The sequence below is a fragment of the Psammomys obesus genome, unplaced genomic scaffold (genome assembly GCF_907164565.1).
Source record: "Psammomys obesus unplaced genomic scaffold, mPsaObe1.curated_primary_1811, whole genome shotgun sequence".
NCBI classification, from domain to species: Eukaryota; Metazoa; Chordata; class Mammalia; order Rodentia; family Muridae; genus Psammomys; species Psammomys obesus.
In genome coordinates this window covers 20,505,740-20,518,155 of record NW_026596046.1, presented here as the reverse complement: position 1 = coordinate 20,518,155, position 12,416 = coordinate 20,505,740, and the positions used below count along the sequence as shown (strand labels likewise).

At 42.8% G+C, this 12,416-nt stretch overlaps 1 protein-coding gene across 1 annotated transcript in view; it reads right to left on the bottom strand.

The window, feature by feature from the left end:
- Positions 1-10,915: 10,915 nt before the first annotated feature.
- Adamtsl3 (ADAMTS like 3) overlaps positions 10,916-12,416 on the bottom strand; it is a 272,928-nt gene continuing 271,427 nt past the window's right edge. Inside the window, 2 exon segments of the mRNA XM_055623245.1 lie at positions 10,916-10,983; positions 11,475-11,703. Of these exon segments, the coding sequence (XP_055479220.1) occupies positions 10,945-10,983; positions 11,475-11,703 (268 nt within the window). The 3' untranslated portion in view covers positions 10,916-10,944.

The window sequence follows — 12,416 nt, the reverse complement described above, 5'->3', positions numbered from 1 at the left end:
TCCCATCTAGATATACCTATATATAATTAGATACCAATTATTTTAAAATGGAAAATACTATTATAATAATCAAAATTAAAAATTGGGTAATATCACACCATTCTCATATCCTGGCCCATGTTCCAATGTTTAAATATTCAAATCCCTTTGTAATGTGGTTGGGTTGGTCTTCTCTCTGACAGAGGTCACCCTTAGGAAGACTCTCCTGGCATTTCCTGAAGCAGTCTTCCTTAGAACACATGGCGTACTGTCCGTCTCGCTGTAACCAAATAGGATAGGTGTGAAAATAGAAACTGGAACAGAGCCACAACATAACACATTCAGTTGGAAGTTCAGGAACATCTCCCTTAAAGAACGTCAGCTGAGCTGAATCTTGAAAGATAAATGGGAAGAAATAAGGATGAAGAACAGAAGGAAGGACCGTATCCTAGTTTGCTCTCTACTGCCATGAAAAAAGACCATGACCAAAAATAACTTGGAGAGGAAAAGGTTTATTTCATTTGACAGCTTATAGTCTATATCATAAAAGGAATTCAGAGAGAAAACCCAAAGCAGGAACTTGGAGGCAGAAACTGAAGCAGAAGGTTGTTCAACCTGCTTTCTTACGAACTTAGATGATAGCCTCAGGGGAGGCACTGCCCATATAGATAAGACCCTCCAACATCAATCATTAATCAAGACGATGCACACAGATGTGCCTGCAGGCCAGTCTGATGGAGGCATTTCCTCCACTGACAGTCCCTCTTTCTTCATGGTCCTAGTTTGTGTTAAGCTGATAAAACAAAACAAAACAAAAAAACCCTAACCACACAATTTTTTGTCTTGTTTTTTTCCTTCCTTCTTATTATTTTAATCTGTTTTTTGTTGTTGTTGTTTCTCCTGATTTTTTTTTTTGAGAGAGAGAGAATGGGTAAGGGAGAACATGAACATAAAGTTGAAGGAGTAGTGGGGTGAGAAGGATCTAGGAGGAGACGGGGACAGGGAAAGAATATGATCAAAATATACTATATAGAAGTAAAAAAAACTAAACCGTGAAATTGAACACTTGCCAATTTTATACAGAAATACATTACAATTAAACCATAACCTATTCTTTGTTTATTCTCAAGATCTCATGTTCATATCACAATATAAAACAGTACAACTTTAAATGTCCCACAGTCTTTAAAAATTCAAACACTCTCTAAAATATTCAGCATCTCTTAAAAATCGAAAGTCTTTCAACTATGGGCTTCTATGGGCTTCTGCTAAACAGAAATCATACACTTTTTATTCCAAGAGAAAAGACCCAGGGCACATTTACAATTAAATAAGCAAAACCAACATCCATCAGTCTAAATAGCTCAGTGTCCAATGTCTTCGACTCACTCATGATCATCTGGGCTTCAAAATTCTCTATCATCTGCACCACACCCGACTTGTCTCATTGGACCAGGCCAGCTCTACTCCACACCTGCTGCTATCCTTGATTATACCTGAGTTCTTACATATCCAATATGCTGGGGTCTCCTGCACTGTTTCACCTTCCCCAGTGGCCTCCTGGCCTCTCTTCAAGGACTCCAAGATTGTCACATGACATTAAGCCTTAGCCTTTCTCTTGGAATCCTTAATTCTGGAGCTTCCACTACTCCGGAGATTGCAGCTTAACCAATGGTTTTTCCTTTGCTCTCACAAGGCCAAGCTTCAGCTGTTCTCCATGACCCTTTCAGTCTTTCAGCTTCTACGTGGCCCAAACTAGCACAACATGGGAACATTCTTATACATCACCAAGTTGAGCTGCCAGGTTGAGATACAGCCTTGGACCTCTGTGGACCACAGCTTCTTGTACTGACTTTAAGAGAACACTTTAAAGCCTTCACCTCAGTGATGCTTGTCTCTAATTAATCAAAGCTGATTCTTCAGTTCACCTGACCCAGAAACTACAGATCTTTAATTCAAATATATCACACAAATAGTCCTGACATTCTTTACTTCCTTCTGAAACTTCACAAGCCAGGATTCATCGTCTGTACTTAACACTCTTATCGTTCAAGCTCCCACAGAACAGCTCATTAAACAATCAATGACTTTTCCATCCCAGAATTCAAACACATGGCCAGGTCTGTCACATCAATACCATATGGTCTGAATACCAGTTTCTGTTCTAGTTTGCTTTCTGTTGCTGTGGTAAACACTATGACCAAAAGAAAATTGAGGAGAAAGGGGTTTACTTCATGTTACAGCTTATAGTCCATCATGAAGAAATTCAAGATAGCATAGAGGAAGGAGCAGAGCAGAGATTATGGAAGAACACTGCCTACTGGCTTGCTCTCCATGGCTTGTTCAACCTACTTTCTTATAAAATCTAGGACCACCTGCGCAGGGGTAGCATCACCCACACGGAAAGGGATCTCCCATATCAATCATTAAAATCAAGAAATGGGTGCCACCCTGGCACCTCAAGTCACAGCAGGACTAAGCACATCCCTTCTCACTGAGGCCAGACAAGGCAGCCCAGCTAGGGGAAAGGAAAGGGATCTAAAGACAGGCAACAGAGACAGACAGCCTCTTCTCCCAGTGTTAGGGGACCCATATGATGACCAAGCTTCACGTCTGCTACATATGTGTAGGGAGTCTAAGTCCAGCCCATGCTTGGTCTTTTGTCAATGGTTCAGGCTCTGTGAGACCCCATGGGCCCAGGCTAGTTTACTCTGTAGGTCTTCATGTGGGACCTTGACCTCTCTGTCTCCCTCTATCCTTCCTCCCATTCTTTCACAAAACTTGCTCAGCCTATTATTTGGCTGTGGGTCTATGCATCTCTTTCCATCAGCTGCCAGATGAAGCCTCTCAGAAGACAATTATGGTAGGGCCCTGCCTGCAACCATAGCAGAGTATCATGAATAGTGACAGGGGTTAGCTCTATCTCTTGGGTGCGTCTCAAGTTGGGCCAATCACGGTTTGCCACTCCCTCAATCTCTACTCCATCTTCATCCCTACACTTCCTGTAGGCAAGACAAATTTTGGGTTGAAGGTTTTATGGGTGGTGTTGTAGGTGGTAATTAAAATTTACTATGGGTTTATCTTCTAGTAACGCTGCTGTTAATCCTCAGCAGCTGTAAAACCAAATCACCACACAGAGACTGGGTTTTTAGTTAACCTAGAACACAATGCTGGGCAATATTTACTCCCTCCTAAACCTCCAAGCCCTCAGTTTCCTAACATTTAGATTTCCCACATTATACTTTCTTTTTGTGAAATCTTAGGTCTGGTTCATGCTCCAAGTCCTCCAAGCTCTTTCCTCCGGCTCTGCTCTCCTCGTGCTCTCCTCTCCTCGAGCTCCTTCTCCTCCTCGCCCCTTCCTGTTCTCTAGCTCCTCCCCTCTTTCCTATCCTCTGGCTCCTCCCATTGCACAACATTGTATCTAGTTGCTTTATTTGTGTCCTGTTTACACAAGAGTTGAGACAGGATGCTTATAGTAAGTATCACAATGCAATATCCAGATTGAAACCAGAGAGCTGGGGTGGGGAAATCAGCATTTGAATTAACAAGGATAAGGCATATATATTTTAAAAGAAAATTATACCAACAGGGTGGGTTGATGTTCCTCCCCTTCCGCTGGAAAGCCTGCCTGGCTACAGGAGGTGGCGACTTCAGGCTCCATATTCCCCACTGCTGGAAGTCTCAGCCAGGGTCACCACCACAGACTCCTGGGAGCCTCCCCTGTCTCAGAGGTGCCTCCCCGCCCAGTGATCTCTCTTCTCTCTCCTGGCCTCTACCCTTGTGCAACTACTCTACACCTGATTTCCACCCCTTTACGTTCCCCATCCCCTCCCCTACTCAGTTCTCTACTTCCATCTACTTTAAATGTCTATTTTATTTCCCCTTCTGAGTGCGACTCAAGCATCCTTCCTTGAGGCCGCCTTGGCGTCTTTGGGTCTGTGGATTGTGGCATGGTTGTGGCTAATATCTACTCTTCCCCTTTTATTCATTTATGTATTATTTATTTAAACTTATTCACTTTGTATCCCAGCTATAGCCCCCTACTTCATCCCCTCCCAATCCCACCCTCCCTCCCCCTTTTCTCCCATGCCCCTCCCCAAGTCTGCTGATAGGGGAGAACTTCCTCCCCTTCCATCTGACTCTAGCCTATCAGGTCTCTTCAGGGCTGGCTGCATTGTCTTCCCCTCTGGACTGGTAAGGCTGCCCACCAACCCCCCTCAGAGGAAGGTGATCAAAGAGCCAGCCAGTGAGTTCATGTCAGAGACAGTCCCTGTTCCCCTTACTAGGGTACCCACTTGGACACTAAACTGCCATGGGCTACATCTTTGCAAGGGTTCTAAGTTATCTCCATGCATGGTCCTTGGTTGGAGTATCAGTCTCAGAAAAGACCCCTGTGCCCAGATTTTTTGGTTCTGTTGCTCTCTTTGTGGAGCTCCTGTTCCGTCCAGGTCTTTCTCTCCCCATTCTTTCATAAGATTCCCTGAACTCTGCCCAAAGTTTGGCAGATGCTGAGACTCATGTGGTATATACTCACTAATATCCACTTTTAAGTGAGTACATACCATGCATGTCTTTCTGGATCTGGGTTACCTCACTCAGGATGATCTTTTCTAGTTTCATCCATTTGCCTGAAAGTTGAATGATGTCTTTCTTTTTAACAGCTGAGTGGTATTCCATTGTGTAAATATACCACATTTTCTTTATCCATTCTTTGGTTGAGGGGCATCTAAGTTATTTCCATTTTCTGACTATTACAAATAAAGCTGTTATGAACATAGTTGAGCAAGTGTCCTTGTGTTATGGTGGAATATCTTTTCGATATATGCCCAGGAGTGGTCTAGCTGGGTCTTGAGTTAAATCTATTTCTGATTTTCTGAGAAACCTCCAGATTGATTTTTAACAGTAGTTGTACAAAGAAAACATTTAAATGGGGATAGCTTTCAGTTTCAGAGGTTTAATCCATTATCATCATGGCAGGGAAACAGCAGCATGCAGGCATATTCTGGAGAAAAATCTGACAGTTCAAACCTTGATCTGCAGGCAGCAGGGAGAAACTATGTGTCACGCTGGGCAAAGATTAAGCATAGGAGAACCCAGAGCCTGCCTCCATAGTGATATTTCCTCCAACAAGTCCACCACACCTCCCAATAAGGCCACTCCCTATGTGGCCAAGCATTCGGACACATGGATGTATGATGGCAATTCCTATTAAAACTACCACAAGAAGGTAAAAAAAATGAACTTAGAGCATTTACCAGGAAATGGATAAAGCTAGAAAAACTTATCCTGAGGTAGCCCATACCCTCAAAGACATATATTGTATGTTTCCTACTACATGTGGAGGTTAGCCTTTAACCTCCAATAGGCATTCTCCAATCCATATAAACACAGGGTAGGTATAGAGTGAAAAACCAAGGGGGGGAGGAAGGATCTCCCAAAGAATGGGAAATAGAATATATATGGGGAGACAAGAGGAGAGATGGGAGCAGAAGGGTTCACAAGGAGGGTAATGGAAGAGAGAGGGAAGGGAAGGAATACGAGGAGTATGACAACTCACACTAAAGGCCATTTGAGGGATCATATGTAAATCTACTCTGTAGAATTTTCTTAAAACATATACATCAAGTCTTCCAAACGAAGTCGCTAAATAATGTAAGAGACAAAGCCACAACTAGACATCTTTGTCACCAAGTGAAACCCCCAATGCCATGAATGGGTTACATCTAGTTGAGTCATTGGCCAGAAAGGCCCCATGGAAACCCCTAAACATGTAAGGCTATTTTTTTTCCCACAAACTGATGGTGAGGCCCTGTTGCTGAAGGGCATAATACTTATGCATAATACTTATGCATCTCATTGAACACAGAGAAGTCAAGTTGGTACCTACCTAGAGCCTTTACCCCTACTGACTAGAGTTCATGGTACTGGAAGGTAGTCTGCATGCTACCAGAGGAAACAGGTAAGCACCAACCCAGCTGACACAGGTGATGTTTAACAACCGTGCAGGTCCATGAGCACATCAGCACCCAAAGCCCACGAATGTCATTCTTTTATAAAGTCTCTGTTTCTACTTTCTGAGCCTAGGGTCTTAGTTCCCTCAACAGTAGTATTCACAGAGACTCCATAGAATGACGGCTGGCCAGTTGGCTCAGCTGTTGAGAGCTCCTATCCCGCAAGCCTGATGGTCTGAGTTCAGTCCCTGGAGCCTGTAGTGAAAGGGAAAGCTGACTCCTGAAAATGTGTCTCTTAGCTACACACACATGTACTCAGCACCCCCCCACACACATATTTTGACTGTTTGAGATGTTGCAAACTTACAGTTTCCAGACTGCTATCAAAAAAGGCTTGCTGGGTTTCTCACTGTCCTCACTGCATGGACACCCGGAGTTCTGTTCCCTCTTTCTTTTGTCAGTTTTATTTACTACATAAAAATAAATTTAAGTAAAATATAAAGCTTGTTTCTGTGGCAAAAATATCTATGACATAAGCAGACTATTCTGAAAAAGCATTTATTAAAATTCAACATTTATTATTATAAGACTTTCAGTAATTGGCAAGAAGAAAAATTCTTTAGCAGCACAGAATACACACAGGAACCTTTCAACTAATATCAGGCCTAGTGATGAAAAACTTGAAGCATTCCCACTAGACTAGGATCAAGGCAAGAATTCCTCTCCACACCCATTTCTAACAGACTCGAACTCTAGGCAAATGTAGCAAAGCAAGAAAAAGCAGCCAGCAGTACATGGGATTGGAGGGAAGTCTGTTCACTCATGACACTAATTTACATAAAACAGTTCCCCCAAAACTAAACAACAATTTCTAGAAAGAATAAATAATTATAATGTTGTCTATATGGTTACACATACAAAAGTCAATTACTGGGCTATGAATGTAGCTTTGCAGTTGAGCACTTGCCTGGCTCTGAGTTCAATCCCCAGTTCTTCTGGGGGGAAAGGTTTATTTCCTACATGCCAACAGGAAGCAGGTGCAATTTGAACTTTAAAAACAACTCTATTTACATTATAATCATTCAAAATTAAGTAATATAAACTGAACAAAATGTGTTCAAGATCTATGTGAAAAAGTCTACAAATCTCTGGTAAAATAACATTCAAATAGAGATATTCTCCATTAACTAATAGGAAGACACAATATTATCAAGATGATAGTTTTCGGCTTATTCTGTAGTTTCAATATAATCTCCATCAAAACCTTAGCAAGTTACTTTATGGATTGTAGGAGACACTAAGTCTGTGTGCTCACAGATAAGCATTAGGGAAACTGGAAAAGTTAAACATGCAGGGTTGTCCCTGGGAGAGGATGTGATTAGTAGCCTAGTGACCTCTATAACATCTGTATGGCCAGGCCCTACCTGGCTCCCCAGACTCCTATGTTAATTTCAGCTAATTTGTAGGTTATCCTCCCCAGACTCTTACCTTGAGCATTGTTTACTTTGAGCCTGCCTTCTCATCAATCTGTACAGCCCATCTTTATGGGAACTGTCTCATGTACTTGACAAATAAGAGCGGATGCGATTTATAGCCTGGTGGTCTTTGTGCAGTCTTTGTGCCTGAGGCCGTGCCAGATTCTTCCCCAGAGCAACAGAACCCATTTTTATGGAAGAGGTCGTGGGTTTACAAACAGTCTCAATGTAACCTGCCTTAGGTTTCTGTTGTACATTTTTTTTGAGTTAATTATCACCAGAAAACTATTTCCAAATTGTACTGTCTTTAAGTATGCCTGAAACAGACAATTTGGTGTCAGACTTTTTAAGTTTGAACCATTATCTGCTACTGAGTCTAGGTGTACTAGACTTCTTTCTTGCCTCACATGGATCAAATCAACACTGTTGGCTATGGTGTTTGCAGGGAACCCACACAATGGATACCGAAAAAATGATTTGAACATTACTATAAAGAGGCCAAAGACCCTTAATGGTGGAACAGCATTGAGGGGGAAGAACAAAGTTGTGGGCTGACAGTAATCAACCTCAAGACTTACCAAAATGACAACAACGTTACACTGGTAAAAGAACAGATCTATGGAGCAGAATACAGGACTGGGACATACACCCATGTGAATACAACAAGTGATCTCTAAAAATGACCAGAAGTAGTACCGGGGCAAGAATGCCTGGACTGGACATACACATTCAAGAAAGGAAGATAGACACACACAAAACAGGCATCTTTCACAACACTGAAGTGGGACCGGGTGGTGGTGGTCCACACTTTAATCCCAGCGTTCGGGAAGCAGAGGCAGGCGGATTTCTGTGAGTTCACAGCCAGTCTGGTCTACAAAGCTAGTTCCAGGACAGCCAAGGCTACACAGAGAAACCCTTGAAAAACAAACAAAAAACAAAAATTAAAGAAGGAAAGAGGCAAAAGAAGAGATGTTTAGGATAATAAAATGTATACATGTTCTACATTTGCCAAGAGACATAAAATGTGCAGCACCAAAACCAAACCGTAGTAGAAACTGCAGAATTTCAGTTAGGATGTATCCATATAGATCACGAGTTACAGTAGGTACAGAAATGTGGAGGGGATATTGCTAGTAGGGGAGGTCTGCACATGTTGTGAGAGAAAGCATGTGCTGAAATCTGTACTTCCTGCTCAAATTTACTGTGAGCCTAAAACAAGTCTTCCAAAAATATAAAGAATTAGTATGCCTTGCTCTCGACAGACTTGTCACCTACTTCTCTGCCTGTCAGTTATCTATCCAGGTTTCTACTTATTTTGCCATTGGCATTTTTCAAAGACACAAAGGACAAAGACATAAATTCACAAAGATATAAAGGACTGAGATTTGGAATCGGTGTGAATTTCTGTGCTTTCTCAATCTTGTAATGCGTACAGAGGACAATCGGGGATATCAAACTCCCTAAGGGACCTCCTGGACTAACAAAGGGGCAGTCCAACGTCTACCAAAAACACAACACAGAGAAGCCACTAAGGATGCCATTGGATACTAAAAGTGAATTTATTTTTGAATTAAGGATCATCAAAGGGAAACATTATCTCTTATGTTATAAAAAAACAGTAGTAAAATACAGTACACAGGAATGCCATTTGGATGTTAAAAAGACAAAAGTACAATAACAACTGAAAATTCGTCCTTTTAACCTTAAATACAAAGGTAAAGCAGTTTAATAAGAAATTTTGTTAGTATGAAAAATATATGTCCCATGTCTTTATTACATATTGTACAAAATAAAATATTGCACTTTTGAGTCATATAATAAATATATACAGAGAGTATTTTACAAGTGATCTTTCTTTTAATTTAATAAGTTCAGCAATCAAATGTGATTGATGACTAACAACTCAAGGGCTGGTGTGCTCTTTCCTTTCCCCTGTTTGTTCCAGACCACCAAACCCTCCACCTACAGTAGTGTTCATCCCAGTGTCGGTGAGGCTAAAGTTGGAATGTGAGAGAGACCTGTGTTCAGAAGATGGCAGAGAGGCTCGGCAAGCTTCTCTCCAGACAAATCCAAAGCCACAATGTGCTGTTCACATGCTGATCAGGAGGTAGGTCCAACACAACCTGCCTCAGGAAAGGTTGCTTGCCAGGAGGCTGTGGGCACTATGTGCGTAAGCATCCCAGACACTGGGTACAGAAGCCAGGATCACTGATTTGGGGTTGTGTAGCATCTAAAGCCACAACTGGGAAAATGCCATGGAAAGGTCCCCATAGTCGAATCAGTTGGAGGAGTTAAAATTGAATGCAAGCCTGAACCTTTCTCAGCAGCAAAATTTACTCCAATGTTGCAAACACCAGCATTGGCCAACCCCTTCCTAAACTGGCCCTAACCTTAAAGTCAGATCTAGTCCTAGCCATAGTGTAACTTCCTTTCTCGCCCAACTGAATCCAAGTGCTAGTCCAAAATAAATTCAGCCCTTCTTCTCCAAAGCACTACCCAAATCCCAGCTCGAGCTCCTAACCCCCAAATTGTCATTTCCACCCTCATCCTAATGGACTTTGTTTTTATTGACAGTATCAGCTGAAATTAAAATAATCATTTACCATAAACAATTCTTTCAACTATCATGTTTCTTATTTAGGTTATTTTCATATAAACTTTCCAAAATAAAATCCTCAGGAATATTATTGTATGCATAAATTACATCTAATAAGGATTTGATCTCTGTGTGCAAGAGAACAGTACTTAGAAAAAGTTTCATTCACAGCTCTTAAAAGAAAGCTTTGAATATACTTCCAATCAAATCAGTAGAAAAGGTCAGGTTTTCTTCTTTGATTTTCAAGATGCCTCATTTGGTCACAGATAGATTTCTGTAGTTATGAAAATGGCAGCCATGTCTACTATGTTTTCTTCCATAGGTGATTTAAGAGTGAAGACAAGATGCCATCTGTGGCGAATCCTCGGCTCAGTTGGTGTTATAAGCTGTCTAGAGAGATTGTCTCTTCTTCACATAATAGACATACGGATCTGTAAACTGCCGTTAGTGCCAACATCTGAACAGCTACTGGCCAGAGCTTTTAAAAAGTAAGTACTGCACAAGTGTGCTGGAACTCTCCAGCCTGAGAGGAGCTCTCAGCTACAGACTCCTTGGGATGGGCCACTATTTGCTGGTCTACAAATCACAGGAGGTGCTGATGTGCTCATGACGAGGGCCCGAGTACAAGGGCATGGCTGTTGACGAGTTTAGGTTAATCCTAGAATGCATCACTTATAGAAACTGGAACTAAAAACCAACTGCTGGAAGAGGTAACTTTACAAAATTGTAGCAGGCACTGTTTCGGCATCAACCTCTGCTCGATCACAGGCTCTAGAGACTTTAAGATGTATATGGCTTTGAACCAGGGGCATGGGGGAAAGAGCCTCAATAGTTTTCATTTCTCACTACAGCAGCATCACAACCTTGCCAAAGCTTTATCCTTCTTGGCATGACTGGCAGCACCTTTGTTTGTAGAGGGCCAGAGAGCACAGATTAAGGTGCTTTACGAACGCACAGTAGTGAGTTGTGTCTCTGCAGTCTCCTGCAAAAGAGAAAAGAATCCATAGCATGGCGTTCATTAGAGAACGAGTAAGAAGCGAGGCACGCCTGGAGCTACTACTATTTGCACTCATTTCAGCAAAGCAGTGGGATCACTTCTCCACATGGTCAGCTGGCTTCCTGTGGCTCCCTGAGATTCTCACAGGCCCTCTGTCCTACAGCTCTCAGGGCTGAGGGCAGAGGTTACTTTTTGCAAGGTCATAAGCCCCTTGGAAAACTTCTGAAAACCTCATACTTGCCTCCCCTCACCCCTGAAAAGTAACAGGCAATTACATTCACTATGCAATTTTAGGACATTTGCTCACTAATAGGAGCCCATTGGCTCAGTCTTAGCGGAGGAGACTGCTAAAATGTGTGTGTGTGGAGCAGCTACCACTGCTCTGAAGAATCAGTGCTGCTGCCTGCGCCCCCAGCCCTCCGATGTGACTTGGATGTGTCCCAGCTTTGGCAAGGCTTCTGGGGAGCTGCTGATACCTGAGAGGGGTACGTACTATCACAGGAAGGCCCAAGGCAGTGCCTCCAGGAAGCCGGCTTCATCTGAACACAGTATCTGTCAGCCACAGGCGTGCAGCTTGCTGTGTGAATGCAGTCGACTCTGCGGGACTGGAAGCCCCTGCCACAGACTGCTGAACAGGGCTTCCAGGGCCCCACACGCCAACATGCCTCACAGGACCCCGAGGTGCAGTTTCTCCCGAAGGCACGTCTGAAATGAAAAGAAGTAACATAAAACTGGAGAAGATGCCTCTTTCTGCCTGCCCCAATCAAGCCTTTTCTCCTACAATGAGTTCTATCTACCAAAGGCTTCCTCCGAAAACTAATTGGTAGTGTGCATGGCTGGCTAAGCAGAGCACTGTGACAGTTATCTGACCAGAAGAAAGACAGATATTTCAGAATACAGCCCAGGCTCCCGATGTTGAGAAGGACCCCATAGTCTGCCCATATTATCATTAGTTATGCTAGCAAGGCTCTGGAAATTGGCAAAGATACCTGATACAAGGAAGAGAAGACACAGAAAAAGCCAATCAGCATTTACTTAAGGCTTCATGTGTTAAACACACGGCTATGAAGAAGAAATGGGAGAAATGCACCCCATGAAGCACCAAAATGCAGCTGAAAAGTATATGAAGAGAACCAGCAAGTGGCTGGCTGCCACAGTATGAGGAGTGCCCTGTGAGAAGCCAGTGGTGAGTGCTCACGCTCAGGTGTATGCAAGGAGAATCAATGGGTGTGAGATTACACCAAAGAAATCCTCACCACCGGGAAGGATTTTGGTGCTCCACTGATGGTGAGCACCAGCTGTCTGAATCTTAGAGGGTTCTGTCCTAAACCACGACCTGAGCTGGGCATGCAGGGACAGCCTGTAACTCTTCACACACACACACACACACACACACACACACACACACACACACACAC